Source organism: Natrix helvetica (genome assembly GCF_964273705.1).
Source record: "Natrix helvetica genome assembly, chromosome: 2".
NCBI lineage: Eukaryota > Metazoa > Chordata > Lepidosauria > Squamata > Natricidae > Natrix > Natrix helvetica.
Window position 1 is genome coordinate 252,555,638 of NC_138552.1, and position 27,387 is coordinate 252,583,024.

At 39.1% G+C, this 27,387-nt stretch overlaps 2 protein-coding genes across 12 annotated transcripts in view; one reads left to right on the forward strand and one right to left on the reverse strand.

The window, feature by feature from the left end:
• The window catches only part of KLC4 (kinesin light chain 4), a 59,296-nt gene extending 43,352 nt beyond the window's left edge, over positions 1-15,944 (reverse strand). For 2 of the 8 annotated variants that reach the window (XM_081944747.1, XM_081944749.1), the window contains exon 1: positions 15,747-15,909. The gene's annotated coding sequence lies outside the window, so the exon portion shown is untranslated. Of the gene's footprint in view, positions 1-15,746 lie in introns of all 8 variants that reach the window. The other 6 variants (XM_081944748.1, XM_081944750.1, XM_081944744.1 and 3 more) reach the window with 5 other exon arrangements.
• Positions 15,945-15,968: 24 nt separating this feature from the next.
• On the forward strand, positions 15,969-26,617 carry MRPL2 (mitochondrial ribosomal protein L2). 4 transcript variants are annotated; one of them, XM_081944756.1, is made up of 8 exons: positions 15,969-16,062; positions 18,380-18,471; positions 19,282-19,447; positions 20,760-20,901; positions 21,625-21,740; positions 24,519-24,629; positions 25,704-25,777; positions 26,354-26,617. In XM_081944756.1, exons 2-8 carry the CDS (start codon positions 18,403-18,405, stop codon positions 26,564-26,566), a joined length of 891 nt encoding a protein of 296 aa, XP_081800882.1. In that variant the 5' UTR covers positions 15,969-16,062; positions 18,380-18,402; the 3' UTR covers positions 26,567-26,617. The 4 variants fall into 4 exon arrangements, with proteins under 4 accessions (XP_081800882.1, XP_081800883.1, XP_081800880.1 ...); XM_081944757.1 differs by having other exon boundaries at positions 16,039-16,062; positions 18,383-18,471; XM_081944754.1 differs by lacking the exon at positions 15,969-16,062 and adding an exon at positions 17,564-17,699.
• The last annotated feature ends 770 nt before the right edge of the window (positions 26,618-27,387 follow it).

Sequence of the window (27,387 nt, forward strand, 5' to 3'; positions counted from 1 at the left end):
AAATTCAAAAAGCTCCTCTTCCTGGGAGCATGTGGAAGCGGCTTGTGCCTTTCCAGGCTGCTGCACGGCTTCCGCTGCTGCTCGGGGTTCTCTCTCACCTCCCCCTGCCTCCCGCAGCTCTTTCTGAGCCTCTCCGGCTCTCACCTTGTTCTCTGGCGATCGCTGCCAGCATGGGTGCTCCAGGGCATTTTAAAATGCCGCGGTTCATCGCTCAACCCCTGATGGGAGTGGTGGAGCGCTCTGGCACCCTTAGAGCCTCCTTGGGCGTTGCCCTTGCTGCAGAAGCCTCTGCGGAGCTCGCTTGCCTGTCTTTGGTGAGTGTCCTCACTTAGTGCCCTGGGTCTCGCTCGGTGACCTGGGCTGCGCGCCGTGGGCTTTCTACCCCCGCTGGGGGTTTCCTCAGCCTCTAGTCATTGATCAGGCAGCATGGAGGCAATTTCAATCACTTTTGCAGCAATTTAAAATGTAAACTTTTTCCTTTAAGTTTCTTCAGGATCTCAGGATGAACACAGCCGTCCGTTGATGGACTGGGTCGATAACTGGGTGGAACCTGGTGACCAAGGCGTGGCTAAAAGAGCTTATCTGACTCAGTCCAATCAAGAGAGGACAAGATCAACACATCCTGGATACTCTTCCCCTCACTATGGAGAATCGGTATTTTGTGTTATGCATGGTACAAGCTTCTTGGTTAGAATTTGATCTCCAAACATAAAAAGTATATAAAACGCAAGTAAAACATTGTCTTGGCTTTAAGAACTATTTTACTTCATTACATGGTTTTAAAAGTTAAGTTAGCAAGCCAGTTTGGTGTAGTGATTAAGACTTCAGGCTAGAAACTGAAAGATTGAATTCTACTACTACCAGTGGTGGGTTCCTATCGGTTCGGACCGGTTCGGCTGAACCGGAAGTGGTTTGGTGGCCTGGGTCGCTGCGAACTGGTTCCCCGGGCAGCGCCGTCCGCTTGTTTTTTAGTTCTGGGTATCCGCAGAACAATTTTAATTGTACTGCGCATGCATGTACAATTATTAACTCTCCTAATAAATTGGAACTTTGAGCAATACTTTGTCTTGGACTCTGATTTAATTTTGGATGTTATTTGGAACCGTGACATGGAGGTATGCCTGTCGGAACCCATCTCTTACTCCTACCTTAGACAAAGAGCCAGCTAAGTGACCCTGGGTCAGTCATTTTCTCTCAGCCCTACGAAGGGGACAATTCAAAACTATTTCTAAAAAATCTTGCAAAGAAAACTGCAGGGACATGTCCAAGACATGATTGAAGGGGTGGGGGAGTCTTATAGTGTTATTACTTTAACTAATTGGAACATATTTATTTTTAAAATCTCTTCTTGTAAGGCTTACTGATACTCTGAATGATCTGGATCAGTGGTGGGTTATGACCGGTATGCCCCGGTACGGGTATACCGGTGCTTGCTGGGAGCACCAGGTACCGTCTTGGTACAGTGCTGTGGAGGGCCCATCCGCACTCCTTACCTCTATTTGAGCCGACCGGGACATTTGCGCACGCGCACAGAATGTACGGCACCTGCGCGATGCTCCGCTGAGCAGCTGGAGCGGGCAGTGGCTACCCATGCACATGGTGGACGCCTGACCCCATTGCAGCATACCGCTTGCAGCAGGGTCCGGAACCCACCATTGATCTGGATTCATATGACATTATTTTTTTTCTTAATACTCAATGAATCATATTAAAATAGGCTTATCATCTCATGTTGCACAATCCAGTCAAACAAAATGTTTATGGATCCTTCCTTTTTAAATAAGAAACTAGTCTATACACATTTCAATAAAGGTTATTTGAATTCCAATTTAGTTCTGCCCCCTTGGGCTATCAATTCCTATGATTAAAACATAGGTATGGAAAGGGGAAAAGATATGTTCACATTTTGTAAAGCAGGTCTATAAAATATATGTCCTCCATCCTTATTTCTATAGACACGTTGGCTAGGGAAGAATCATCAGGATAAAATAGAGAAGTAGTAATGTATACAACTTAATTAGTGTGCAAAGTTTTTGAGATTCCCTCATCATCATATATAGGGGAATTACCATCTCAAAATATAGGAAAGCCCCTGTCTTAAGTTTATTTTCAAGCTCAGCCAACTGTTGTCCAGAAACTCCATCACTTTGTGACAGATCCTGGTGGTAGCTCTGAACGTTGTTGCTATCCCCCTGACAGACCAGATCTTCACCCTGAGAGTCCCCTTGGATTCAAACTCTTGCTGGATAAGAAGGTGGTGTTAAGAAGTTAGCACCCACGCCTCTCCTATAAGAATGAAATATCCTAAGTCTAGGAAATATTAAAAAGGCAGAATATTATATTTCCCTGAATGTGAAAATGGAGAAACATGTTTTTAAAGACAAAGTAACTCCCTGCAGCTTCCTGCCGCGCCACCCACTCTTGTCAATGAGCAATTGGGGCCTGGGCCAGTCTATTCTATATAACAAAGGTAGGATTAGACTTCTACCCATCTCACTTGGGAGGACTGCATCAGCCAGCAGGACAAACAGGTTTAGTCTCAGCACAGCCTACAAAGTTGCCCCTGCACCGCCCCCTGGGACTCTCACCACCAATCAGAATGCATTTCTTAAACAGGAATGGGAAGCTCTGCTGTGGGGTCCAACAGAGGGCATAAAACCAGGCACTTTCAGCATCTCTGCCTCTTTTTCTTCTTCACCCAACATCTTGAAGCATGTGATCCTGTTCAGGAACTCAAGCTATGTGATCCTGTTCACCATGTGATCCTGTTCACCATTAAACCATCTTTCCAAGCAGCCTCCATGTTTCCAGTGTCTTTTTCCCCATTTGGAACTGAACCCAGAAGGACATTTCTTCCAACACTAGAAACCATGATCTGGAGGCCCTTGCCTGCTGGTGAGCCAGTTGCACTTCTATTTGAAGCCTTAGTAACTATAATTCACACCCTGATTGACACATGTTTAGCATCTTGGAATGCACTTTACATGGAGATACCTCTGAAAATGAATTAGAATTTATAGTTGGTACAGAATGTGGCAGCCAACATGCTAACAGGTTAAGATGTACTATGGAAGCATAAATCTATTCCCTAGTGACTATTGAATGCTGGTAGACCTTGAAGTCCAAGCAAGTGCTGATTTTGACCTATAAAGCTCATTTCCAGGGTGCCTTAGAGCAGTTTCCCAACCTTTCTAGCTTTGCGGACTGGCTGGGGAAGGGGACGCCACTCTGTGTGAGAGGCGGGTAAGCGCATGCCCGAGCAGGTCCATTTGTGCAAGTGGCGGACATATATGCATTCATCAGAAGCTGATGTTATATCCCAGTGAAACACAAAACTCACAGAATTGTAACAAGTTGTATTGTTCCAGGAAAGTAAGCAGAGTGGCCACCATAAGTGGACTCGTACTTTAAAGCAGACATTATATAGCGAACAGATAATGCAAGACCATTTTCTACCATTGCTAGTTATGTCTATGTATCCTAATGCAAAGCACGTTTTGCCTCTTACCAATTTGTTTGTTTTTACAGCAACTGCTCCCTTTTGCTTGCCTTGGGGTACTATTAGTGCAACTAGATCCTTATTTACTAATGAAGTGACTAAGGGAATATGAACTTTGTTTAGTCTATTCCAGCTTAATATTTGAAGTTGCCAAAAAAGCTAGTCTAATCATGCATACTTTTCTGCCACCATTAGCTGTTCCATTTTTTGATTCCTGCAAAGTGCTCCATTTATTTTCAATGTAAAAGTAAGTTAAGCCCTCTAGGTACTTTGTCAAAAAAAAATAGACAGCCTTTTATCCAACAGCTCTCAATGCTGAAATATCCACCCAAGAGCATCTCACTGTATATCAGACTTGATTTCCATAAAAAATGTCCTTGAACAAAATGATGCTTCAGGAACTGCAAGGTAATAAATATTTATAGAAAAGAGGAAAAACAACAGGGCAGCAATCTTGAGTTCCTTCCCCATCAGAGACAGAATTACTATCCACAGGGTGATTCACCTCTACAGCACCAATAGCAGCAGGAAAAATATGAAAATAGACTGCCAAGAAACAGTGGATGTTCTTCTATATGCCCAAATAAATACTGGTACTAAACTCTATGGTAGCAAGAAAAACTAAGGAGCAAAAATCAGTATCCTTTTAGGCTGCCAGTCCTGTATCTACCATCAAGTTCATCCTTGCCTCTTCAAAGCTATCTTCCTTTCTTCCAGAAGAGGCCATTTATAGTTCTTCAAAGCCCATTTCAGTATGTTATTCAATGCTCCATTCATCAAGGATCTCGTTGCAAAGCAAGTACTTTGAGCAGAAACAACAATCTTTCAGGGATCTATTTGGGATTGTAATCAGTCTTTGTTTATAGCAGAGTTCCCTGCATGATGCCTTTCACCCATTGTTTGGATACTCAGCATAATTGTTTATCCCATGATGTATAGATTACCTGCATCTAACCACAAGCCTTGGCAATATCTTTTTTCTAGTATGTCTTCATTATGATGCTTTTGCCTCTTTCTCAACCCTGTGTTAAAGTAACATTTATCCAAGGCAGCATCATTTGCTTTATCATCTATTATCTTGGGGGGAAGAGAGGTGACTACAGTGACTTGAAACAAAGACAACAAAGGGGATAATGATCAGCAACAAGGACAGTAATCGTCATCCATGGAAATTGCATATTTTCTTTTCTTTCTTTCAGTTCAAAGATTGCTGGATTGAACTTCCAACTAAGCAGAGGGGGGAAATCCATCAATTATCCAAAGATCTAAACTTAAATCCTTCATGCAATACAAGACCACAGAAAATTTCTTAATGGGGCAATACTCATGAAGGAATCTAAACACTTTAATTTCTATTTGATATGTACAAATGATCATTCCTCATTATACCCTATTCCTGATCAGAGGCTTAAAATTTATGGCACACTGTTTGTGAATATATTTTTGTTATGACTCAGTTGCCCAAACTGGCTATTTTACCAAATGCCAACGACTACTAATTTAAGAAACTGATCACAGAAGCCATTTTGCTCATTAGAGAAAAGATGGGGTACATAAATTAGTAGTAAGAAGATGGGCACAGAGTCTTGAAATGTATTGTGCAATCCTGTAGAAAAATACCCATTGCTCAACTAAAATGAGACAGGGGACCTACTAAGCTAATGCAGCATTAATAAGACATATCACATTTCCAGTTCCAAATGCACATAAATGAAAGTAATCTCATAGAATCTGATTTAAAGAACCTGAAGATTGTTGTGTGAATCAGTTTGCAAACAAAATCAGCTTTTGGTCAATATCTAAAAACTAAAAAAAGAGGCAGAAAAGAGAAATTCTATAAAAACATGTTTGAATATTTTGAATTTCAGATGAAGATCTTGTTCCTTGGACCACTGAGATTTGAAAAAAGGAACAGGCTTTTGGGCATAATGTCCTTGCAAGAATTATCTTGGCAGAACGATTCCCACAAGACTCTTTGCTGCTAATCTGTCATGCTTGGGTTAGAAGAGATGCTATTACTCCTAGAATAGTTAAACTGTAGTCCTACTATTTCTTTTATGTATATTTTAATTATTTTATCAGTTGCTCTGCTAAGTTCCTTGTGGTTCTGTGAGAAGATTATTTGCAGTCTTCCAAATGTTACAGTAATGTCTTTTTAATTGCAATGCAATCTAGACCTGCTTATAGTTATTGTTCTACCTCTGCCTACCATGAGAAGAACTTCCATCTTCTTATAAAGCAAGGTCTCATCATCCCTTATTTCTCTTAATACAATCATGAACTAAAAATAAATCCATGAAGCCTCAGCCTCAAATCTGAAGGTATGACAAGACCAAGACACACATGTCAGTCTTCTACTGCTGTCACTTCTAACATATAAACACATCTTCAGGTGATATGCAGGGTTATGATATATTTTGATGAAATATAGACCTAACCAAAGCTTTAAGAAGTTGAAGGCAGAGCTAGACTTTGCTCCAAGTAGTAGATTGGTTACTATAACATCCAAGTATAAGGAAGCCTTGTTTGTTGGTTATATGAATTGAGTGGAAATGTTAAGACTTCTACTCTACTGCTGGGTATATATTAACTCTGCCTCTCATATCAAAGATGGCTTAGTTCCAACCACACCCAACTGCTAATGCATTTTGGCTTTCTCTAGCTAGCTGCATGCTGAACTGCAGGAGGTTACATTAATGGATATTAAAATTTAAATGTGGCCTGAGAGCAAAGGGAAAAGGAAGGCTAATGTTGCACGTAAGTGCAAGCTGGCCAAAGCTATCTATATACTATTAAATCTCTCCTGTCTATTTGTAATCCTCAGTTAATGGGGCATCACAGCACAATTTTTTTTAAAATTCAACTACCTCAAATCTGTTAAAGAATGTGTACAAATCCAGGACCCAATACTTCTGTGTTATTGACATTTCCAGGATCTTCATAACAGTTTTATTCTGAAAATTTTGCTGCTGCAACATTGCTGCGGTTATCCGCAGTCATGTGATTGTGATTTCTGATGCTCTCAGCCAATTTCTAATGAGCAAAGTCAATGGGAAGTTGGCAGAAAGTGGGAAGCTGCTTCCACTCTGCATTTTTGCCACCTGACCATCCAAAGGAAATATTTCTGAAAGAATGACCTAATGGGTCGTGGGTTGTTTAGTATTCCTCTAAAATCTTGAATCACTAGCTTCCAGAGGTTATGGGTGCTCCAACACTGAAGGTTTTTAAGACGACACTGGACAACTATTTGACTGAAATGGTATAGCAGGGGTTTGAGCAGGGAGTTATTTAGAAGACTTCCAAGTTCCCTTTCAACTCTGTTACTCTTTTATTCTGTTACTATTACTAAGTTTCCTCCAGTTAATATCCCTAGGATCAATCAGAAAATGCAGTTACCATCTTTTTTAGTGTAACAATAAATACTATTTTAATAACCTACTTTTCAGATAAAGGGACTCCAGTTATTTATAACAATTAACATTTATTACATAAATACTAAGCAGGGCTGCATAGAAATCTGGATTCAAAGGGCCAAATGTGATTTGGAACACAGGTGTCTGCACAACACAGCAATTAGGAACACCTTAAAGCAGACAGACCTTTTCTTTGGACTGAAGAATATATCCCCAAAACTGGCAAGCAATTTTGGGAAAAGACATTTGGTTAAAGGGTTCCTGCAGATTCTGCGTCCACACAAATATATATACTCCAAATAACACTTTGCCCTTTGAATCTGAATCCTGCCCTGCCCTGCCCTGCTATTAAAGATGCTTGATAAGGATGGAAGTAGGTGGTGAACTGGCATAAAAGAGTGTTATATATTGTTTGTGACATTTATGTTAATATTTCATTGTTGTTCTTGACAATACATTTCACGACAAGCATAATATCAAATTGAGGGAAGGAGTGGATCAACTCAGCTATTATATCGACACGGAACTGCTGGTATCTGAAATGTTATAATGTCATATTTTCCTGAATAGTTAAAAGCTAAGGTGCACATTTTCCCTTACCGCAGTAACTGAAAACTACTATTTGCAAGTCACGTGCTTATTATCAAATTCCAGTTGCAGTTAAGAACACTATTCTCAAGAAGAAAGGTGATCTCTAATAGTGAAGCATCTTACATGGACTATGTCTATGATAGCTTGTTACCATGTATGGTAGACTTGTGAAAAAGCAAAAAAGAAATGAAACAAATACATGTGATAACAGAATTTAGAAGATAAATACTGAGAGGAGACCAGAACTTTTTTAAATAGATACTTATGGGTAATCAAATAGAAAATAATATGGAAGGTTGATTTTATACATGGTAACTGCAGCAAGGTTATTAAATGCACAAAGGTGGGGAAATACTGAAATAGCCTCAATGAAGGAATGGACTGCAAAGATGGCAGAACTAGGAAATATGATAAATCTGACCTGCCTGGTCAGAGACAAGATAATAAATACTTTAATAAAAGACTGGGAACTGGACTTTTTGCTGTAAATGGGGAAAATGTGAAATGGTGATTTTTGGATTTGATGATTGAAAAAATATTAAATAAAGCGCTGAAGTGATTATTGTAATGTTAAAGAGAAAGGTGGAATGATGATGCTTTTAATTCTATACAGAAGAATGAAAGTCACTTCTTCAACTATGTTTTTCTTTTTTCCCTTTTCTTTAACTCTAGTCTTCTTTTTTCCACCTTCTCTTTTTCATGTAGATGTGAATGTATTTATTTATTTACTTATTTCTGTGTTTAATTTTGAGCTATGAACATGAAACAAAACAAAAGAAATGGAAGGGGCGTGTGGGTAGAAAGATTCCTGTATGAATCTTCTATGTGAAAATAAGAAAATAAACACCTAATAGAATAAATGAAAAGTGGCTCTGAGTATGTGGAAGTATTTAGACACTGATATAAAGAATTATGTTACAAGGTGCCAAAGAAGCCTGTGGAATTAGATTAAGACAAGGTATGAAAAAGGACACATAAGGACATAGTGATCACTATGTAGGATAGACAGAATGAACTCTTGGCAGGCAAAAGACACAATGAAACCTCCTTAATCTCACAACACATGAACAGATTCAGCCAGTCTCTACTGGGAAATTGTGAGCATCCTGGACCAAGCCAAATACAAAAATGCTAGGAAATTCTTGGAGCCATTAATAGATGCATAGAAATAAACCACATTTACACCCCATTCTAAAGAGACAACAAAAAATTAAGAAATTTTTAAAAAAGACCAGAACACATGCTGTCCGACACCCACATCAACGTAAATGGGGATTGACACCAGACAAACAATCAAACAGAAAACAATGGCATAATCAAGAACTACCAAGGAGAAAACCACAGCTCATCAATATTAGCCGGGCAAACTATTGTATATAAATAGAGAGCAAAGTCCACATTCACTAGTGCTGGTGATGTTACCTATTCAGTAAAGAACAAGCAAACAACCAAGCTCAGAGAGAACCAAGAACTCCATACAAGAATAACTTTGGGGGGGGGGGGAGATAAAAGAATGATAAAGAAATGTGCGTAGTGTGGGGGGGAAACAGTTGGAGAGAACATGGGTCAAAAACAAAATAAACATAAAGTAGTCTGTCTACTTGAAAGAAAATGTAGGGTAATTTTGATACATTTTTTTAAAAAAATGGAAAGGTAAAAAAGACTCAGTGAGGAGTGCAGTCATCAGCAGAATGAATAGAATTAAACGTGTTGAAAATAATTGGGGTCAAACCGAAAGAAGTAAAAAAAGGGGAAAGGGATAGAAATGTTTTAGAGATTTGTATGGAAAGAAAAGTAATATGCTGTAATAAAATTGAAATAAACCTTTTAACTATTAGTGTCAAAGGGGGGGAAATCAAATTTTTTTGCAGCAATTATAAGAACAGTTGTAAATTTACCACTTTAATGACTCATGTTCTTTTAATAATCTATCCCCGTGATGGCGAACCTATGGCACACGTGCCACAGGTGGCACGCAGAGCATGTGAGCCGTTGTCCCAGCTCAGCTCCACCGCGCATGTACCGTGTTTCCCCGAAAATACAACAGGGTCTTATTTTCTTTTTACCTACAAAATATGGGTTGGGCTTTATTATGGAGGGAGGATTTATTGTTTTGGGTTGCCGGGCGGCTGCTCTCTTGCGAGCGGGCTCCCAAAGACCCGGGCACAGCCACATGGGCGAATGGCAGTGGCCGCTCTGGGCACATGCTCTATGGTTGTGGGCCAGTTGCCTGCAGAGCACACAACCATAGAGTGTGTGCCCAGAGCAGCCACTGCCGAAAGACTCGGGTTGGAAGCCGCAGAAAAAGCCAGGCTGGGATGGCGGCAGCGGAGGTGCCCTGGCTCCGTAACGAGAGCTGGGCCATGCATCGTGAGACTGGGAAGTGAGTGAGCGAGAGCGGAACAGCCGCTTGCGCAACCCTCCTCTCCAGCCATGCAGAGCGCCATTCACTGGCATTTGGAAGGCGCCAAGCCGCGGGAGCCGGGCAGTGGCGAACAGGCGCTCACGCGGCTTGGCGATGCCTCTAGGTCAGTGAATGGTGCTGTGCCCGCCTGCAAATGGGGTTTGCCGTGTGGCTGCTCTTGAGCGTGGTCGCTTCATAGCTGTTGTGTTATGCTGCTGCGACAGCGCAATACAGCCATTCGCCCATGAGACTGTGCCTGGCTCTTTGGGAGCCCGCTTGCAAGAGAGCAGCCACCTGGCAACCCCCCTCTTCAGCTGGGCACAGCACTGCTCACCAACCTAGCGGTATCCCGAAGGCGCCAAGCAACACAGTCACGTTTGCCTCCCCCAGGTACCCGCAGCTTGGCACCTTCAGGATACTGCTAGGTTGGTGAGCGGCACTCTGCCTGGCCAGAGGTGGGGGATTGTCCAGGGGGCTTATATGTGTGGGGGGGCTTATATTTTTGCCCACCAGAAAAATGTGGCATGGCTGTATTATGAGGACATGTAGTATTGTCGGGGAAACACGGTACATGCGCCTCCCGCTGGCCAGCTGATTTTTGGATCTATGTCATGCATGCATGGGGAAGTATCCTGTCTGATTTAATGCCTTGAATGGATTCAAGATCAGATGCAATGATAAATGATCAATTGTTTGTTCCTCTCAAGTTTTGTCTACTATTGCATTGTGCTAGGCTTTCATCTGCCATCTGCCTTAAATATGTAGCATGATATATTTCCAGGCCATCTGCACTTTCAAACGCCCAAATGATGCTCTGGAGAGGTTAGAGAGACAACACGTGGAAACAACATTTATTCCTCAACCAAGCAACATGGAGCTCCCCACAGAACAAATATTTGTTTTCCTCCTGTCCCTGTTACAAACTCAGTTGCCATACCAGATGGAGAAAAAGAGATACTTTAACCCAGTGTTTCTCAACTTTGGCAGCTTTAAGATGTGAGAATTTCAATGCCCAGAATTCTCCAGCCAGCTATGGAACACTAAGGATAGCCTGAAATTAGAGTAGGTAGGCAATCTTAAGATGCTTTTATGCAAGGAAAAAGCCTACGTTGCTCTGTTAAATCTTGCCAGACGAGTTCAGAACAGGGGAGACTTTTCCAATAAGCCTGGGAAATCTCTCAAAAGTACAAAGAGGATATTTTATTGTTATTGTTTATGTTGCCCATTTTCCACACAAAACTTATTCATGCTGACCCTACAGATCTCCACAGCTTGATACAGAAGAAATGCCTCTAATCTGTACAGAACAATAGTAGCTCTGTTGTTAGGCCGGAATAGGCACCCACATGCTGTCAGCACCAAACCAACCCGCATCAACAATTCCAGTAAAACATGGGAAATACTGCAATCCCTTGGCTGTGAAGTAGTTATGCCACTGAGAAAACAGCTTTAACAGTAATCTGGGAAAATGTTATTCAGATAAACAAAGATATGCTCAGGTATGCAATGCAGAAAAATGAAAAGCCAAAATACACCACAAGATTACTGCACAAGGATCCAATCCACGGCACCCTGCAGCAAGTTGGAACAGCCAGTAACACATGAAAGGGAACCAGTGATTTAGCCACACTTAGTACCTATACTGATGTAGGTCTCATTTAAATTGCCTGTTTCTCCTCCAAGCTAGTTAAATAATAGACCACAGAAACTCTAGAGAGTCACTGTATACATTCTAAAAAACAAACTAACTGCTGCAGTTTGGCATTAGCTATATGAAATACAAAGAATAAGGAAGAACAGAAATTAACCCTAATTGCATCAGCAATGGAGATGAGTTAGGTGATGCTAAGACGACCCATGAGGAAATTATTCCACCACCTGCCTGGATATGGATACGCTACTACTATTGGGGAATGGCCAGCAGCATAAAATGGAAATATAAGCTAATTAAGTTGTCAATCATACTAGATACAGCAATCTGAACATCTTCAAATACTACTATCATCCAATGAAACTGCTATCAGTCATCCTTCAGCAATTTTCTTTCACCCATTCCACCAGCCTATGTCACTCACTCATTCTCTCTCTCACACACACACAAATATTAAGTGCTATGTCGCCTTGAGTACTGCCCATCAAAAATAATCCAACTTCTTTATAAATTAGTTGGAGACATCCTTCCAACTACACAAGCTTGACATTTAGTATTTCTAGTAAGTCTCCCTGTCTCTCTATATCCCAGCAGGAAATGGTTACTCCTCCTTCTGGTTGTTCAGAATTTAAGGAAAAATTCAAAATTTGTGTACACTACCAAACCACCTTTTAGTGTTCTTTCTGTATTGCTTCAATGTTATAAAAGATACTAAATAAAAAGTTTCACAGCTCTTTTAGAATCTAAAACAGAAGGATAGCACAGGGCAAACCAATCTGCAAATTGTAAAAATTCTCACAATATAGTCTATATTTTTTTGACAGCTGTTATATTGAAATATTTGGATGATAAATTATTTCTAAAAATAACATCTGAATGGAAGAAAAAAAGATCATAACCATTTCCAAATTAATGTGAATTGTAATCAAACAGATTTTGCATATATGGGTATTGTTTTATAATACAAAGACTAATTATTAGCCTTACAGTATTAATTTTTTTAAATGCCTAAAATTTTAAACCTAGAAATGTGCATCTAAAATCAATTATTTCACAAATCTCTTGGAATTGTGTGCTATAATGTCATTTGAAAATAGTGTCTCTTGAAATCTAATTCAGTAAATGATTGTCAACCTGCTGTCTTCTTTCTAATTCCAGTAAAGAAGTTACAATGGAATGAATGGTAGAATATAAAGCAATGCTTAAATCAATTGAATACTTTGAATTCTTTCTTTTATATAGGCAGCTTTTGGCTTATGACAGAAATTCTCAGGATTAAAAAAAATCTAAGGAGAAAACACTAGGGAAACATTCAATCAGTGTGCTTGACTTGCAAATTAAAGCATTAATGACTCCTCTTGCTCTCATCTTAAATAAGAATCTTCTGTACAAAGACCATGAGTACAAATACACTTTTTCACCAACAATTTACTGTTTATTTGGTAGTACACTGAAACCTTGAGAAAGTTTGAGATTTTCTAATGTTTCCTCCTTCCCCACCCATTTCCTATTGTAAGATCTCTTATTCAATCTCATTTTGGCCTTTCTATAGTAATTCTTCCAAGCTCCTTGAGAAGGTTGGCCCCTGAGCTTTTGGAAACATGAATTTACAGCAGTCCAAACGCTTTGTGCTTGTGCGCCAATTTAACTAGCAGACTGGTTCCTTTTACGAATCTGGGCTTATTTTATATTAAGCAACTTGGGTATCATATTTTAGAAGATAAGTATCAAGATATCAGAGGAGACTGATATGTGCAACAGAGTTTGTTTTATTCCTCCTAAACTATCCTAAAGTATAGTACAGTACATTAACTCATCAACATTGAAGAATAGTAATTTTTCCCCTTCTGTTCAATTATGTCCAATTCTTACAGACTGCTTGAACAGGTTGTTGCAATTTCCTTGACAAGGTTTTTCAAAAGTGGTTTACCACATTGTCCTTGAAGCAATATTGACACAGAGAAACCTCCAAGTGCTTCAACTACCCTCTAAAAGGATGCAAATTACCAGCTTTCTGCAAGGAATATAAATCCTTCCATTCCCCACTATGCTGTCAGAGCTGAAGAAGCTTCCTGGATGACAAGCGAAACTAAGGACTGCAACCTTAGTAATAATCAATATTTTGAAATATTAATGTTTATTTTAAAATTCAAATCTTATCTTTCTTTCCTTTGAAGCAAGCCAAAATAAGTAATGCTTAGTAATCTAACTTATATGTTTCTTTCTTCAAATAGAGGATAAAACATATGATAAGTGATATATTTAAAGGTATATATATAATTATCCAAGTTCATCTCTTTATCCTTTTTGTAGGCCAATATACCTGAAAGTCAATTTCTATAAGTGCAGGAAATTACACCATGGTACCAATATAGAACCTATACTGAAAAAAGAGTAGTAGTAATCACTTTGTGGAGAGATTGGTGGCAAACAAATTTAATAAATAATAAATGTGCCAGAAGCATCTAACCAGCTGGAGTTGGGAGACAACTTTTGCTTAGATGGCAAAACTGATCATCATTCCCACTTCCATCTTCTGTTAAATGTAACAAAAAGTTACACTGAAGATCAAACAGAAGTATGTTTTGTTTTGATATCTCATTAAAAAAAAGACTTTAAAAAGATGAAAACTTTAGTTATATGTAATATAAACTGCACATATCTAATTCTGGATATAACTACATCTGAAAGTAATTATTTTTAAAAGGCTGCCTAAAGTTTTAGAAATGAAAGAATCCATTAAACTTCCATTCTTCAGGATGGCACAGCCCACAGCTACCGAAATGCAATAGCATCATTATTATATATATAGAAAGTGCCACATACACATGGAACCTTGCAATTAAGCATGCCAGCTCCTCCCAAAACTGGTTTCAAAGATCAAAAATTTCAGCCATCAGAATGATTAATAAAAGGGTGAACTGTAACAGAAGTCCATACAAAAGATTATCACATTGCCCTGAAATATGTATATAAAGGAAATAAGAAATGATAATAGAGTTATAAAAATATTACATCACAGGATTCACATTACCACATTGTAGCTATAGAAAACATAGCAGATAACATTAAAGGATTGTCTTGCATCAAAGAAGAGAATGGGGAAGGGAAACACCTAAACAAGAACTTGTAGTTATTACTTCCAGAGTAATGATCTCTAACCCATCATTTTATCCCTGGTTCTAAATACTTCAACTTTTACAGTGCAAATTTGATGGGAAATATTGCAACAACAACAACAAAACAAAAAATACAGATCAGACTGATTCTAAACTCATTCACTGGTAGAGCTCAGACATAATAATATTCCAAGAGGATAAAGGTCTGGGATATTAGAAGGTGCATCACCCTTATCCAACATCCCTAAAGGAATCCAAAACCTATCCTAGTAGCAGCTGTTTTGAATCATTTTCTTAGACAGTAGAGAAGACAGCCGGATCGGCTCCTCCTATCTCACAAATTAGGCAACCGCTGTCAGCAAAGGAGCAGCACCTGCCCCATAGCCCGGAGCCCTGCCTTTTGCTGTGCCAGCAGTGCAGAGACACACCCTTCCAGAAGGAAACACAATGACAACTGAACCGCAAATAAGGAATTGGCCACAGGGATTGTGCGCATGTGGGTGGTGGTGGTGAGTAGAAAAGGCAGGATTTGAGACATGATTCTCAATGTCTAATCATGTGCCTCCAGGCTAAATGTACGCCCGGATTCACTCTAAGCATCCAATTGAATCTACAAGGGCAAAAAATAATAATAATAATAATAATAATAATAATAATAATAATAATAATAATAATAATAATAATAATAATAATAATAATAATAATAATAATAATAATAATCACGGTCCTTCTATTTCCCCCGTATAGGAATGAAAAGGAGGGTTTTCAAATGCAGATGGATTAGCCCGGTCGCTTAAATTGTATATACTTCCATAAAATATGTCTATGGAGATTCTCTTCCACAAAACATCCAACGCCAGTGTAAAATTACACAAACGCCTATGGAAAAACCGCTATTTTCAGCCAGTTATTGTAGCTCACCCGCCTCTGCCCGGGGGTACTCTGGGGCCACCCCACCCCCCATCTACCTCCACAGTCTCCCTAACCGACGTTATGCTCGTCTGTCAGACAGGCTAGCCGCTAGCTGCTTCTTGGGCCAAGATGAGCGCTTTCCGCGAGGATAACTCACCATGTCCCCGCCTCCGTAAGAGAGAAAGAGGCACGGAGAAGCTCCTACCTGGGCCTCCTTCGGGTCTCTTAAGAAAAAGAGTCAGAGGATGGAGGAGGAAGCGCGCATGCGCTTAATAGACTCCCGATCTCCCGAAGCCGCTCCGGCCGCCCCTGAAAGAAGAAAAACAGTTCCCACTCTGGCTCCTCCCCCATTTTGCCGCAGCCCCTTTAAGTCCAATATGGCCGCCAGGCGATAGCCAGACGCGTCCCGAAATGCATCTGGATAGCTGATTTTTCCCTTTAAGGGCGGAGACAAGGGGAGAGGGCGCGGAACGGTACGTCATGTATTTAATAAGCTTAGTTGAGTGATTTTTGAACTTTGGCAATTTTAACATCCACACTTTTTAAAATTGCCAAAGTTGAAAAACACCGAGCTAGGCTTTGATTAATTGTCCCAAAGGGGCTTTTTTCAGGAGGCAACTGGACTTTGATTTTTCTTTTGAAGACGTTTCGCTTCTCATCCAAGAAGCTTCTTCGGCCCAAGAAGCTTCTTCATTCAGCTTAGATGAGAAGCAAAAAAAAAAGCACCTTTTGGGACAACCATGACCTGGATGACTGAGAATCTCTACAGACTTTTAGCTATACCATTCGGGATGAACGCCCTTTGAATGGAGTAGGAGTAGGAATAGATTTCCAGAGGAAAAATTGCAGACTACAGGAACCAGGAGCACTACTCAGGTGACCCTGAGGACACAGATGCTTCAACGACCCTCTGAAAGGCTGCAGATTATCAGCTATCTGCAAGGAATATAAATCCTTCCATTCCCCACTATTCTGTCAGTGCTGAAGAAGCTTCTTGGATGAGAAGTGAAAGGAAAAAACAAGAATGTCCAGTTGCCTCTTGAAAAAAAACACATTTGGGGCAATCAGACCTGGATGACTCAACAAACTTTGATTAATTGATTATGTGCCACCAATTCGCTGTCTACTCTTCGCGATCACACGATAGACTTCGAACCTGACCTTTATCAAGGTTGGTAACGAGGTCTGCGATTCCAATTACTGGCTGCAAAACTCCGTACAGCTCGTAGAGCGTAGCAAAGCGTTGGAACTTGGTAAATGGGTTTGCCGCTATCTAGCGTTTGCCAGGACTTTTGCAACCCATCTTCGGTGGCGCCCTACTCCTGCCGTTAAAAGTTGGTTCAGGGGGGAAAAGAATTGGCCACTTTTGGGGGACGTGGGGGGCATGAACTTTACTGCCAAAGGAGCCAGAGCTGGCGCAATGAAGCCTAGCCTCGACTGAAGATCATATTGTCAAGCGACTATCTGCCAAGCAGAATCTATCGAATGGATTACGATGTCTTTTAATTGCAACAAATTAAAGCCAGACTGTTTCCGATCTAGGAGATCGGAAACTTCACTTCCGAAAATCCTGTCCGCCAAACTGTTTTAAAGGCAGAGGAACTCTACGCCGGAGAACAACAACAAACCCTTCGTTGGTACACATCCAAGCAAATAAGGTTTAATAAAGCGAATAGTTCTGGGTAGATCGCCAGATTACGCCGCTATTTTTCTTTCCCAAACGAACATGTTTGAACAAGAAAAGATCCAACCCATTTTGAATCAGTGTCTACATTTCTTGAACGTGCATTTTGAGGGGGAGGGAGGGTGGCAGGTTGTGACTCTTATGTATGGTAGCAGAAAAGATTAATCAGCTCCTCTCTTAAGTGGGACTTCAGTTCCCACCATTCCGACTATTGCTTTCCTGGCTGGGACGATGAGAACTGCAACCCAGCCACATCAGGGAATCGAGCTGGTGACCAAAGCCAGATCCCTTCTACATGAAAACCAGCGGAGTCCTCAAAGCTTTCCGCTTTCTTCGTATTGTACTTCCGGCTCAGAATGCGCATGCTCCGGCTTGGGGTGGCGGAACGAGACCGCGATATGGCTGCGCTATGAAGTGCGATTGTGGGTAGGTGCAGGCGGATCGGGAGACACTTCGTTCCTCCAACGACAGATATTATTACCGGAATATCCCTTCTGTATGCCAAAGGAGACTGCTCTGTAACATTTTCAAGTTATAAAAACATCCTCGCTCAATTCGTTCTGTGCGTGATCTCAGGGGAGAGGGAGGAATTAATACAAAGTCAGTGGGACTCAAATGATCTATGACTATAAAGAGAAATCAGGTCCCCTGACTTCAGCTAAATGAAGTGAGAAAGATGGCAACGAAATGTGTTTTTGCAAATATGACCGCGATCCTCTGCAAAGGATTATTTAAGGATAAGCCTGTTATTTCAAATCTGCCTTTTACAGTACAATGCAGGTCCATCCTCTGCAATTGGCCTGCACGGCAATCTGTCAAACAGAAATATTACAAATATAAAATATTTCCCCGTGCTTATGCACTAATAATACAAGTCTTTAGGAATGCATCCATTAACAACCCGGTCTGCTAGTTCCATCTGCCTATGTGTTCTGTATCAAACTAAGAGAAAGGGAGAAGACTGTGATAGACTTGAATAAAAGTAGTCTGATCGTGTAAAGACCATGAATATATGGGAGGAATTGAAGATGTAGATTTGCTTATGAATGAAAGGGTTAAGATGTGTGTGTTAACTCTAATGGTCATTGTCTTATTTCTGTCTACAGCAGAAAGTAAGTAGTTATTCCTAATGGCAATATCAAACTTGATCCAGAATTTTGGTTCCCTGCTGCTGTCTTCAAGTCATCATCTTCCACAGGTATATTTACTTTGCTGTTTTGGCCAAATGGATTATAAATTATACAGGATTCTGGATCTTTTTGTAGTAGTGTTCTTCCAAGCAAATATCTCTAATATAATTTGTATATGAGCTCAAAGCACCTACATAAATTGATAGAGAAAAAAATTGGATAGGAACGTAATGCTATCTTTTTATTCTGCTTTTATTCTTTCTGAATTATTAGAAAGAATAAATAATATTAGAATTATTTAGTGGGCTTTATACCATCTTAATTATTTTTCTGCTATATTAAGGCCAGAACTAAGCTTTAACTTTCAAGGCCCAGTCTATCAGTGAGATCCATATTTTAGAGATTCTGTTTACCTAACAGTGTGTGTAAATATTTCTAGACATTTGTAGATGCCTTTCCTCCTCTAATGTAAAATAAATGCTCCTGATTCAAACACGTAAATAGGGTGAACATCTTAATTAAAGTTAATGATTTTAATAATCAGGTATCTATTTTGATTGCAACATTTTTAGTTTTGAATATTCTTGCTTATTATATGCCATTAATTTTTAGATGAAGCAGCTTGTCTTTCGCAGGAAACCTGCAAAAATGTCTTCATATTTAACATATAATAGCAAAATGTTTTAAAATAGTTTAGAACCGCTAAATGTTTTAGCAGTTTTTGCTGCTAAATTGTCACTGTATTTGAAGGTATATTTTCTAAAACATTAAATAACAAAGATGAAAACTTTTCATTCATGTTATATCCAGTTATGCCCCTGCAGTTAAAAATTTACCATTCATCATATCCTGTTGTTTGCTTGTCTTGCCTTTACTAGATATCTGCATCTTTCCGCCCGCTTTATCTGGTTAGCCAACTTGGTGCATCCCGTGAAATCAGTACTTCTACCTGGGTCTTAGCTAAAGATGCTTTGTGGAAATGCAGGACAAAGTATACCATTAAGCCCATTCCCAAACCAAAGACAGGAGGTCGAGATCACACAGGTACATTCTGACCTGCAATTCTGTCCCTGTAAGGTTTTTTTTCACTTCATCAGATACAGAGGAGTGACTAGATTGTAGGATTTAAACTGGGAGAAAGGAAAGGAGAAGAGGGCAGAAGAAAGGATGGTTATGCTGATGCCAGTTACATTGGAAAAAGTATTATATCAATTAATTATAATGTGTTAAAAATTCATTGTTTGTTGAAACATTTTAAGATGTCCTGAAACCTTCTGTTGTATATGAACAATCTTTTGCTTGATTAAACTTGTGAAATTTCTTGTATCCAAAATGAGTACTTTGATATCTGGAATGGAATGTCTAGAAGTTTAAAATGCCCAACTATTACTTTGTTCCTATTTTGATGTCTGAGTATTATTTTGTGCAAAGCATTGCTTGTTTGGTCCTACATTGAATCCAGAAGGACACTGCAAATAATGGTATATATTACACTAGAAGGCAAGCATGTGAAGGGGTCTCTTATGTATGTGAAGTTGATGGGATTTATGGTAATGCTGGGGGCAAAATAGATATCTTGATTTGTTGCAAGATCTTGTTCTTCGTTAGTATCATTATGCTATTTCTTGTTCCTTATCTGTATGTATGGGCTTGACATCTAGCGTCTGACAAAATACAGTCTCTTTGCCAAGTATTGGTTATAGCTGCTTAATAATGTGTGTGACTTTAGCTATGAACTCTAGATAACACGCAATGGAATTTCTGGGGAGATTTGTAAATCCTCCATGAGAATTGATCCAATTCTGTTGATTTATCTATTGATCTCAATAGGTGGATAGTTCAGCCTAATTTAATTCTATCAGTTGAGCATTTCTGGAATTCTATGGAGTTTGTATCAGTGTGCCACTGATTTGCAGGCATATGTTATGAGTGAGTTACAAAAGCAAATGGCAAGGTGTGCTATGTGAACATGAGTGATAATGTTCTTGATGGCTTAAAATCCCTCTTTACAAGGGATGTTGTGTGTAGTGCCATGACATTCACAATATGGTATGTTTAGAATTAATATACTACAGTACCATATGTTCTATGAGTATTCTATAGAAACCTTCATGGAATGCCATCTATAGGTCCTCCAAATTAATTAATTAAAAGTGAAAATGCTAAATTCTTGTAAAATCACCAAATTTTGTGAAATTAAAATTCTTGCTTGAATATTTTATGAGAGCTCAGTGATAACAATGAATTTCCATTTCATGCACTTTTGAGATTTGTAACATTTTTTAAAAAATCTTGCAGCTGGAATATATTTTCAGTGCAATACATGATGGTTTAAAAGTACTGTTTCCACCATAAGGTCGTATCCGTGTGCATGGAATTGGAGGAGGAAATGAACAATGCTACCGTATGATTGATTTCCAAAGACTGCGTTATCCAAATGCAGCAGAGCCTAGTCCATTTGAGGAAAAAGTGCTTTTGGTCCGATATGATCCATGTAGGTGAGTAATAGGCAACTGAGTTGACAAGCAGATTGAAGGTTTGTTGAGTTTCAATTTCATCTTAGTTTTGTAAATACTATTGCTTGATAGCAACAGCCCAACATAAGGGAAATATCTCCAGATTCGGAGCAACTTGATAGTCTTAAAAACACCATATACAGAATTCTTAGTATGAAAAGGCCCTGGAGAAAAGATAATTCCCTGAAAAGAATGCTATCAAGATTGAGTTCGTTAAGTAACATTGGAAAAGTAACTGATCACTGTAAGAAAAACAAACTACTATAGAAACACTAATGCAATGGAGTATTAGGAAAAGACAGCTGGTGGAAGACGTGTAGTTTTAAAAACTCTTTTGTCTAAATAGATCATTCTCTGGTTCACATCAAGAAGCTATTTTTCACTTTGCATCTATTGTCTAAATAGGTCATTCCATGGTTCATATCAAGAAGTTATTTTTTATTGTGTTCAGGGAATGGAAGTCAGAGCAGCCTACATAAATGAAAGGTCTTGATATAACTGGGATTGGGTAGTAGCTGTCTCTCCAAAATCCCACTTAGCTCAGAATGCTGATAGATTTCTATCTCTGAACAGTTGTACAAAAATGTTTTGATAATGTTTTGACATTATCTTTCTTGCCCAGCTGGTTTACTTTTTATTCTGAATAAAGCTAATCCTTTGAACTGTTCATCTTTTATTGATTGATTTATTTTGTTCCCTTTGAAGATCAGGTCATATAGCTCTAGTGGCTGGAGAGAAACGGAAACGCTGGATCATTGCAACTGAAAACATGGCGGTTGGTGACATCATCAAAACTTCAGGAAAAATAGAAAGGATGGCAGGTAAATGTTTGAAATGCTACTTAAGCTACTAAAGATGGGAATGGCTAGATTTCAAGATGTAATAATTCCTCCAAACCTAAAGCTAAGCAAAGAAGAATTTTGAGGCAGACTTTTTGCATCATATTGCAAGCTGATTATTAATATTAATATTGAAGGATTGGCTACAGTCTACTTTTCTAAGGAATGATGTAGGCAAATAGAAAAAAAAATAACTTAGGGTTGTGTGTGCTGCAGTGATGCCATGTAGTCATAACAGTCTTTTTGTAGTTTCTGACATTTTTATAAAGTGTTATCCTTTTTATAGCTTGTGTTGGTTGTGCTATATTGGGTTGAGTGTTCAGGCACTTTTTGATAAACTTTCATGGTTTTGCATTTATTTGAAGATGTTGTATAGTCATTTGTATAGATGGTCTAATTCCAATTTCTGGTATTCTGGGTTGCTTCATTGTGTTTGTCCTTGTTTTTCCACAGCACCTCTTGTGAGAGTGTGGGTTCTTATATTGGTAATGGAGCATTAATGTGGATTGTGTTATTAAAGATTTGAATTTCTAATTTGCTATCATTTCTTTTGCTGAGGATATGTAGGAAAGATTGTGTGCTGTTTTTTTTTGTCATTATATTTCTTTGAAGATGTTGATTGTCTCATGTCGTTCCTTTTTTATTATGACAAAGTTTTATTATGACAATATTAGATATTAGATATTAGACATATTAGATCCATACTTTTGGTTTTGTGTGTGAGTGTTGTAATTTCTAAATGCTGCATTACGGTCTATACCAAGGGTCACCAAACTTTCGGACCTCAGGGACCACTAAATTTATAATTTTAAATCCTGTGGACCACTAATATGAATTTTTAAAAAAGATAAATAGCATTTAGTGCAATATAAAAATGCAAATAATTTTTCTCGTGGACCACCAGTTGGTGACCACTGATCTATGCTATGAATTTTGAGAATGGTAATCCTACTGGGCTTCCTGAGAGTTGTTGATATATTTGTCTATCAAATTGAAAATACGTTGTGAGGCAGAGGTTGATGAGTTCCATGAGTCTGGATATTTCAATCATAGTGTATTTGTCTAGGCCAGGGTGTTGTGTAGCACTGCTGTCATGGATTCTTTGGCTAGTTCTGAATCTATGAATGGATATGTAGGGCTTGTATAAATTTATTAAATTGATATGCATTGATAAGGTGAATCTGGAGAGCTTACAAATAAGAAAAAGATAAATAAAAAAGCAAGTTAAAATTATGCCCATTAAAAATGTAAAAGTATGCAAAAAAGCAGAACCAAGGCGACGAATGGCAATGAGATAAAGTCTTATTATTCCCTCAACTACCTCCAACGGCGAGCAGCCAATAAGCAAATCCAGGTTTTAATATCCTTCCAAAATATCCTGCCACTGTTCTTTTGTGATTTGACATTTCTTGGTTAAGTTATCCAGTTTCTGGATTGAGTTGGTGTTTGTGGGATGTAGGTTTATTTGTCCTCCAGTAGTTCTTTGGCTTTCTATAAGTATTGTGTTCTGTCAATGATAACCTCAGTATGGCCTTTGTCTGATGAGAGGATAATGATGGTTTTGGTCATTCTGTACATTTTTGAGTGCTGCTCTGTTCTGTCTCAAAGTGCTGTTTTGAGTTAGTTCTGATTCTGTTTTCTTCTGGTCTGTAGTATGATGTTTTCCATATGTTTTCTTACTGAGAATATTTGTAGCTCAGAGTTGAACTGTGGAGTTCTTGGTGCTTTCTGAACTTGGTTATTTTCTTGCAGATGTTTCGTTATCAAACTAGGTAGCATCACCAGTCCTGTTTCTGCGAAAATAAGACCTCCCCGGATAATAAGCCCAATCGGACTTTTGAGTGCATGCACTAAAATAAGCCATCCCCTGAAAATAAGTCCTCCCCAAAAATATTCCAACAGAGCAGCAGCCATGAGGTAGCCACACTCACCTCCTCCTGCACCTCAAAAATAATAAGACATCCCTGAAAATAAGGCCAAGTGCTTATTTCAGGGTTAAAAAAATAAGACCCTGTCTTATTTTCGGGGAAACACGGTAGATGCTTTCTTGAATCATTGTGGCAAGTCCTGCGGTTTTAAATGCTGCTTCCCAGGCTGCAAAGAATTCTAACCGATTGACATCCTCTGTCTTATAGTTCAGATATTTCTGGAGGATATTGGGTTCTGTGGTGGATATTGGGTGGCTGGACGTGTTAATTACCAATCTCTTTGCTTCTGGAATTTAGCTTTATCAGTTTGGTTTGGAGTTTTGTTTTCCTTTTGTCAACTTGTCTTAGAGGTGTAGTCTTGACAGAGGTGTTGTCAGAATCTTTCTGTGTTCTAAGAGAAACTATATAATCAGGGAGCAAACCTTCACTTATTTGCACTGATGATGTTACCTAGTTAGATAATGAAATGTCTGCACACAAAAACCAAACTCAGAAATCATGAAGGACTCCATTGTAGGCCCAAAATATTTATTTGAGAGTATTAATTGTGACTTTTTAAAAAATTAAGTGACTCTGTCTTATTCTTAAGGTTGTCTAGTTGAGCCTAAACTATGCATCTCTCCTTAAAAATGTGCATAAATGGATACACATTTGGATGCAGCCCCCTTCTCCCCCTTCTGCTAGTACTTAGCTCCTACACGAGAGCTAAGTTCATTTCTTCCTCTCAATGTTTTTGCAGGGATTTTGTTTATTTTTCCCTGGTATGCTACTTTTTACTAGCCACGTTTATTTGTTGTATTTATATTCAGTGTCCTTATTTTTTGTCTTTCAGTCTCTGCTAATGATGGGGATGCATATCCAGTTGGAGCTCTGCCACTTGGAACCCTCATAAATAACTTGGAAAGTCATCCTGGGAAAGGAGCACAGTATATCCGAGCAGCAGGTCAGGATCCAGTAGAAGCCAGAAACAGTTTGGAAGCAAATTGAAGCAAATCTGGACAGTCAGAAGCAAAGCAGTTTGGGAGTCCTTGGCTTCTTTCCAGTCCAATTTACCAAAATTGTTGATGTTTTTGTGTTTTGAGTCCATTTCCCAAAGTTGCATACAATGTCTCCTCCCCTGTTTTAGAAGGTGTTCTGAAGGTCATTCAATAGAATTGTACTTTTGTACATTGGTTTTGAAACCTGCAACAGAATACTAACAGTTTCTTAAGAGTTATAGTATTCTCCCTATTTAGCAATTTATGTTTAAATAAGATTTACTCGTACTGTGTTGGCTGTTGAGCAATTATGTTTGACGAAAGCAAACAAAACTGCATCTGGTAAGTGTTAGATGGTAAAATGAAACCTAGGGTAGTCAAAGGTCCCTTCAACCACACTTCCTTAGCTTAACTCATGGCTTAGATGCCTAATAAAAAGTTGTAAAAAAATACCACATATTCCAGAATGGGATAGGAGAAACTCTTGTAGATAGATCAGCATGAATCCTTCCTAAATCATTTTGTTCAATTAATGTGGAATCTTCACACAGTCAGCAAATAAGTTACAATCAGGACTCATGCTAGTCATTCTAATTATGTTAATTAAAAAGGATGAGCTATCTCCAGCATTAGGTATTGGAGAACATGATCTTCAGAATGTGTTTTAGATTGTATATCTATGCTGATGATAATGCTGGAAACCAAGAGATGATGTTTAATAGAGGTCCAATGTATGCAGCAAGAGTATTAATTTGATGCTGTATTCAGTCTAGTTTCAGATTATCATCCAAATGTATTCATAGTCAACACAATGGACTGGATTCAAAAGATTAAGTAATAACTCCAATCTCAAATGCTAAGGGGTTGATGCCAGATACCAACTTTGTATAATGGCTGCCAATACAGCCTAGGCAAAACTGGCAGATCCTGGATTTATGTTTCTATTGGAATAGGCTGAAAAATGTTTGTGGTTGGATAATTTCTGTTGGCCTAATTCAGTGTTTGGTCAAAATATTGCAGTCTTGCTGACTCTTTTTTAGGCACCTGTGGGGTAATACTGAGGAAAATGAGTGGAACAGCCATTATACAGTTGCCCTCCAAGAGGCAAATACAGGTAAGCCCTTTAGAGTTCGGGAGTATTAGTGAAGATAAAAGGCAAGGCTCCTTTAACACCTAGAATTGTCTTGATGGGGAAGAGCATCATCTATTTTGTTTTTTTTTCATCAGTGCTTCCCTACAAGCAATGCCTCTTTTGGGATATGCCAACACTTGTAGAAAAGGGATTGGCGGGGAGGGAGGGGGGGGGCTTGTATGGCGATCCTGCAGTGTTGTATCACTCTGTATCACTCTGCCTCCCTCGCTCCATTGCAGATGCCTCTAGTGAGGAGATTTATGTGGGGTCATCATTTGAATATTTCTGTGTTGAATCAAATTGTTCAGAACTTGCTTTCAAAACTCAAGATGTTGATGCTGTGATTATATAAAACCAGGTTTCTTCTCACAGGAAGAATGGTAATAAATGGCTCTTGGTTAGAAGGGGATAGTTCAGTTGGAGTGGGCCTCAAGGCAGTCGTCTTCTCTCTCTCCTATGATCTTGAACATTTAAAAGCTATTGAAAGCACAAAGAATATAATTGTGTCTGGTGCCTGCAAATATCTTGAATATTCTGCTTCCTCTTTTACTCTTATAGGTGCTGGAAACATGCATGGCTACAGTGGGACGAGTTTCCAATGTTGAGCATAACCAACGAAACCTTGGGAAAGCTGGTCGGAACCGGTGGCTGGGAAAGCGACCAAATAGCGGCTTATGGCAGCGGAAAGGGGGATGGGCTGGACGCAAGATCAGGCCCCTCCCAGCAATAAAAAGTTATGTGAACCTGCCAGCGTCAGCCTCGCAAGGCTGACATAAGTAGCTCTTTAGAATTCTGTTAAATAAAGTGTATTTTTGCCTGCAACCTGCAAAGCTACTGTGTTTCTTTCCTCTTTTTTTTTGTATTAATGAATTCTCTTGAGAAAATAGCTTACTTAGTATGAAGCTGGTACAGTTATAGTCCACTCTACATAGAGTTAGTGAGCCTAAGGCTTTTAAATTATTTTTAGACTTCTTAAAAGTTCTCTAGGAAGATGTCCCTTAGTCTGATGTCTAAAGAGATAATCCTTTTCAATTATTGAGAAACAATTTAACTCAATTACTACACAAAAGGGGAGTTTCTGAATGTCCTAAAACCGATTTCCCTTGTTTTGTAGTCCATTTTAGAAAAATAGTTCTGTTTTATGGCTTTTTGTATTTTCTCATTAAACTGGCTATACATGGTCAAACTCGCGAAGCAAACAACTGTCAATAATTTTAATAGATACAATAGCAAATATATTTTATATAGAATAACAGAACAGAAGAACAGAGTTGGAAAGGACCTTAGAGGTATTTTACTCCAACCCCCTGCTCAAGCAGGAAACCCTATACTATTTCAGACAAATGGTTGTCCAATCGTTTCTTTAAAACCTCCAATGTAAGAGCACCCTGGAAGCTATCTGGGGCATTGGATCTTCCAACCTGCCAAATTTAGTGCTGTGGAAAATTGGGAGGGGGGGATTGTATGGAGGTGGGGTGATATATAGTCATAATAACATTCCTTTCTCCGAGAGTCAAGGACATTCTGCCCTGCACCTGGAAGGGTGCGACTGGGAGGCATCTCCAGGTGGGATGGTGCTTTGATTGGGCCAT

What these genes read in the sequence shown, in the direction of transcription:
- MRPL2 (XM_081944756.1), top strand. Translation starts at nt 18,403, where the DNA reads ATGGCAATATCAAACTTGATCCAGAATTTTGGTTCCCTGCTGCTGTCT. An exon ending in AAAAATAGAAAGGATGGCAG is followed by an intron (nt 21,741 to 24,518) that starts GTAAATGTTTGA and finishes TTTGTCTTTCAG; the next exon opens with TCTCTGCTAATGATGGGGAT. An exon ending in CCTCCAAGAGGCAAATACAG is followed by an intron (nt 25,778 to 26,353) that starts GTAAGCCCTTTA and finishes TTACTCTTATAG; the next exon opens with GTGCTGGAAACATGCATGGC.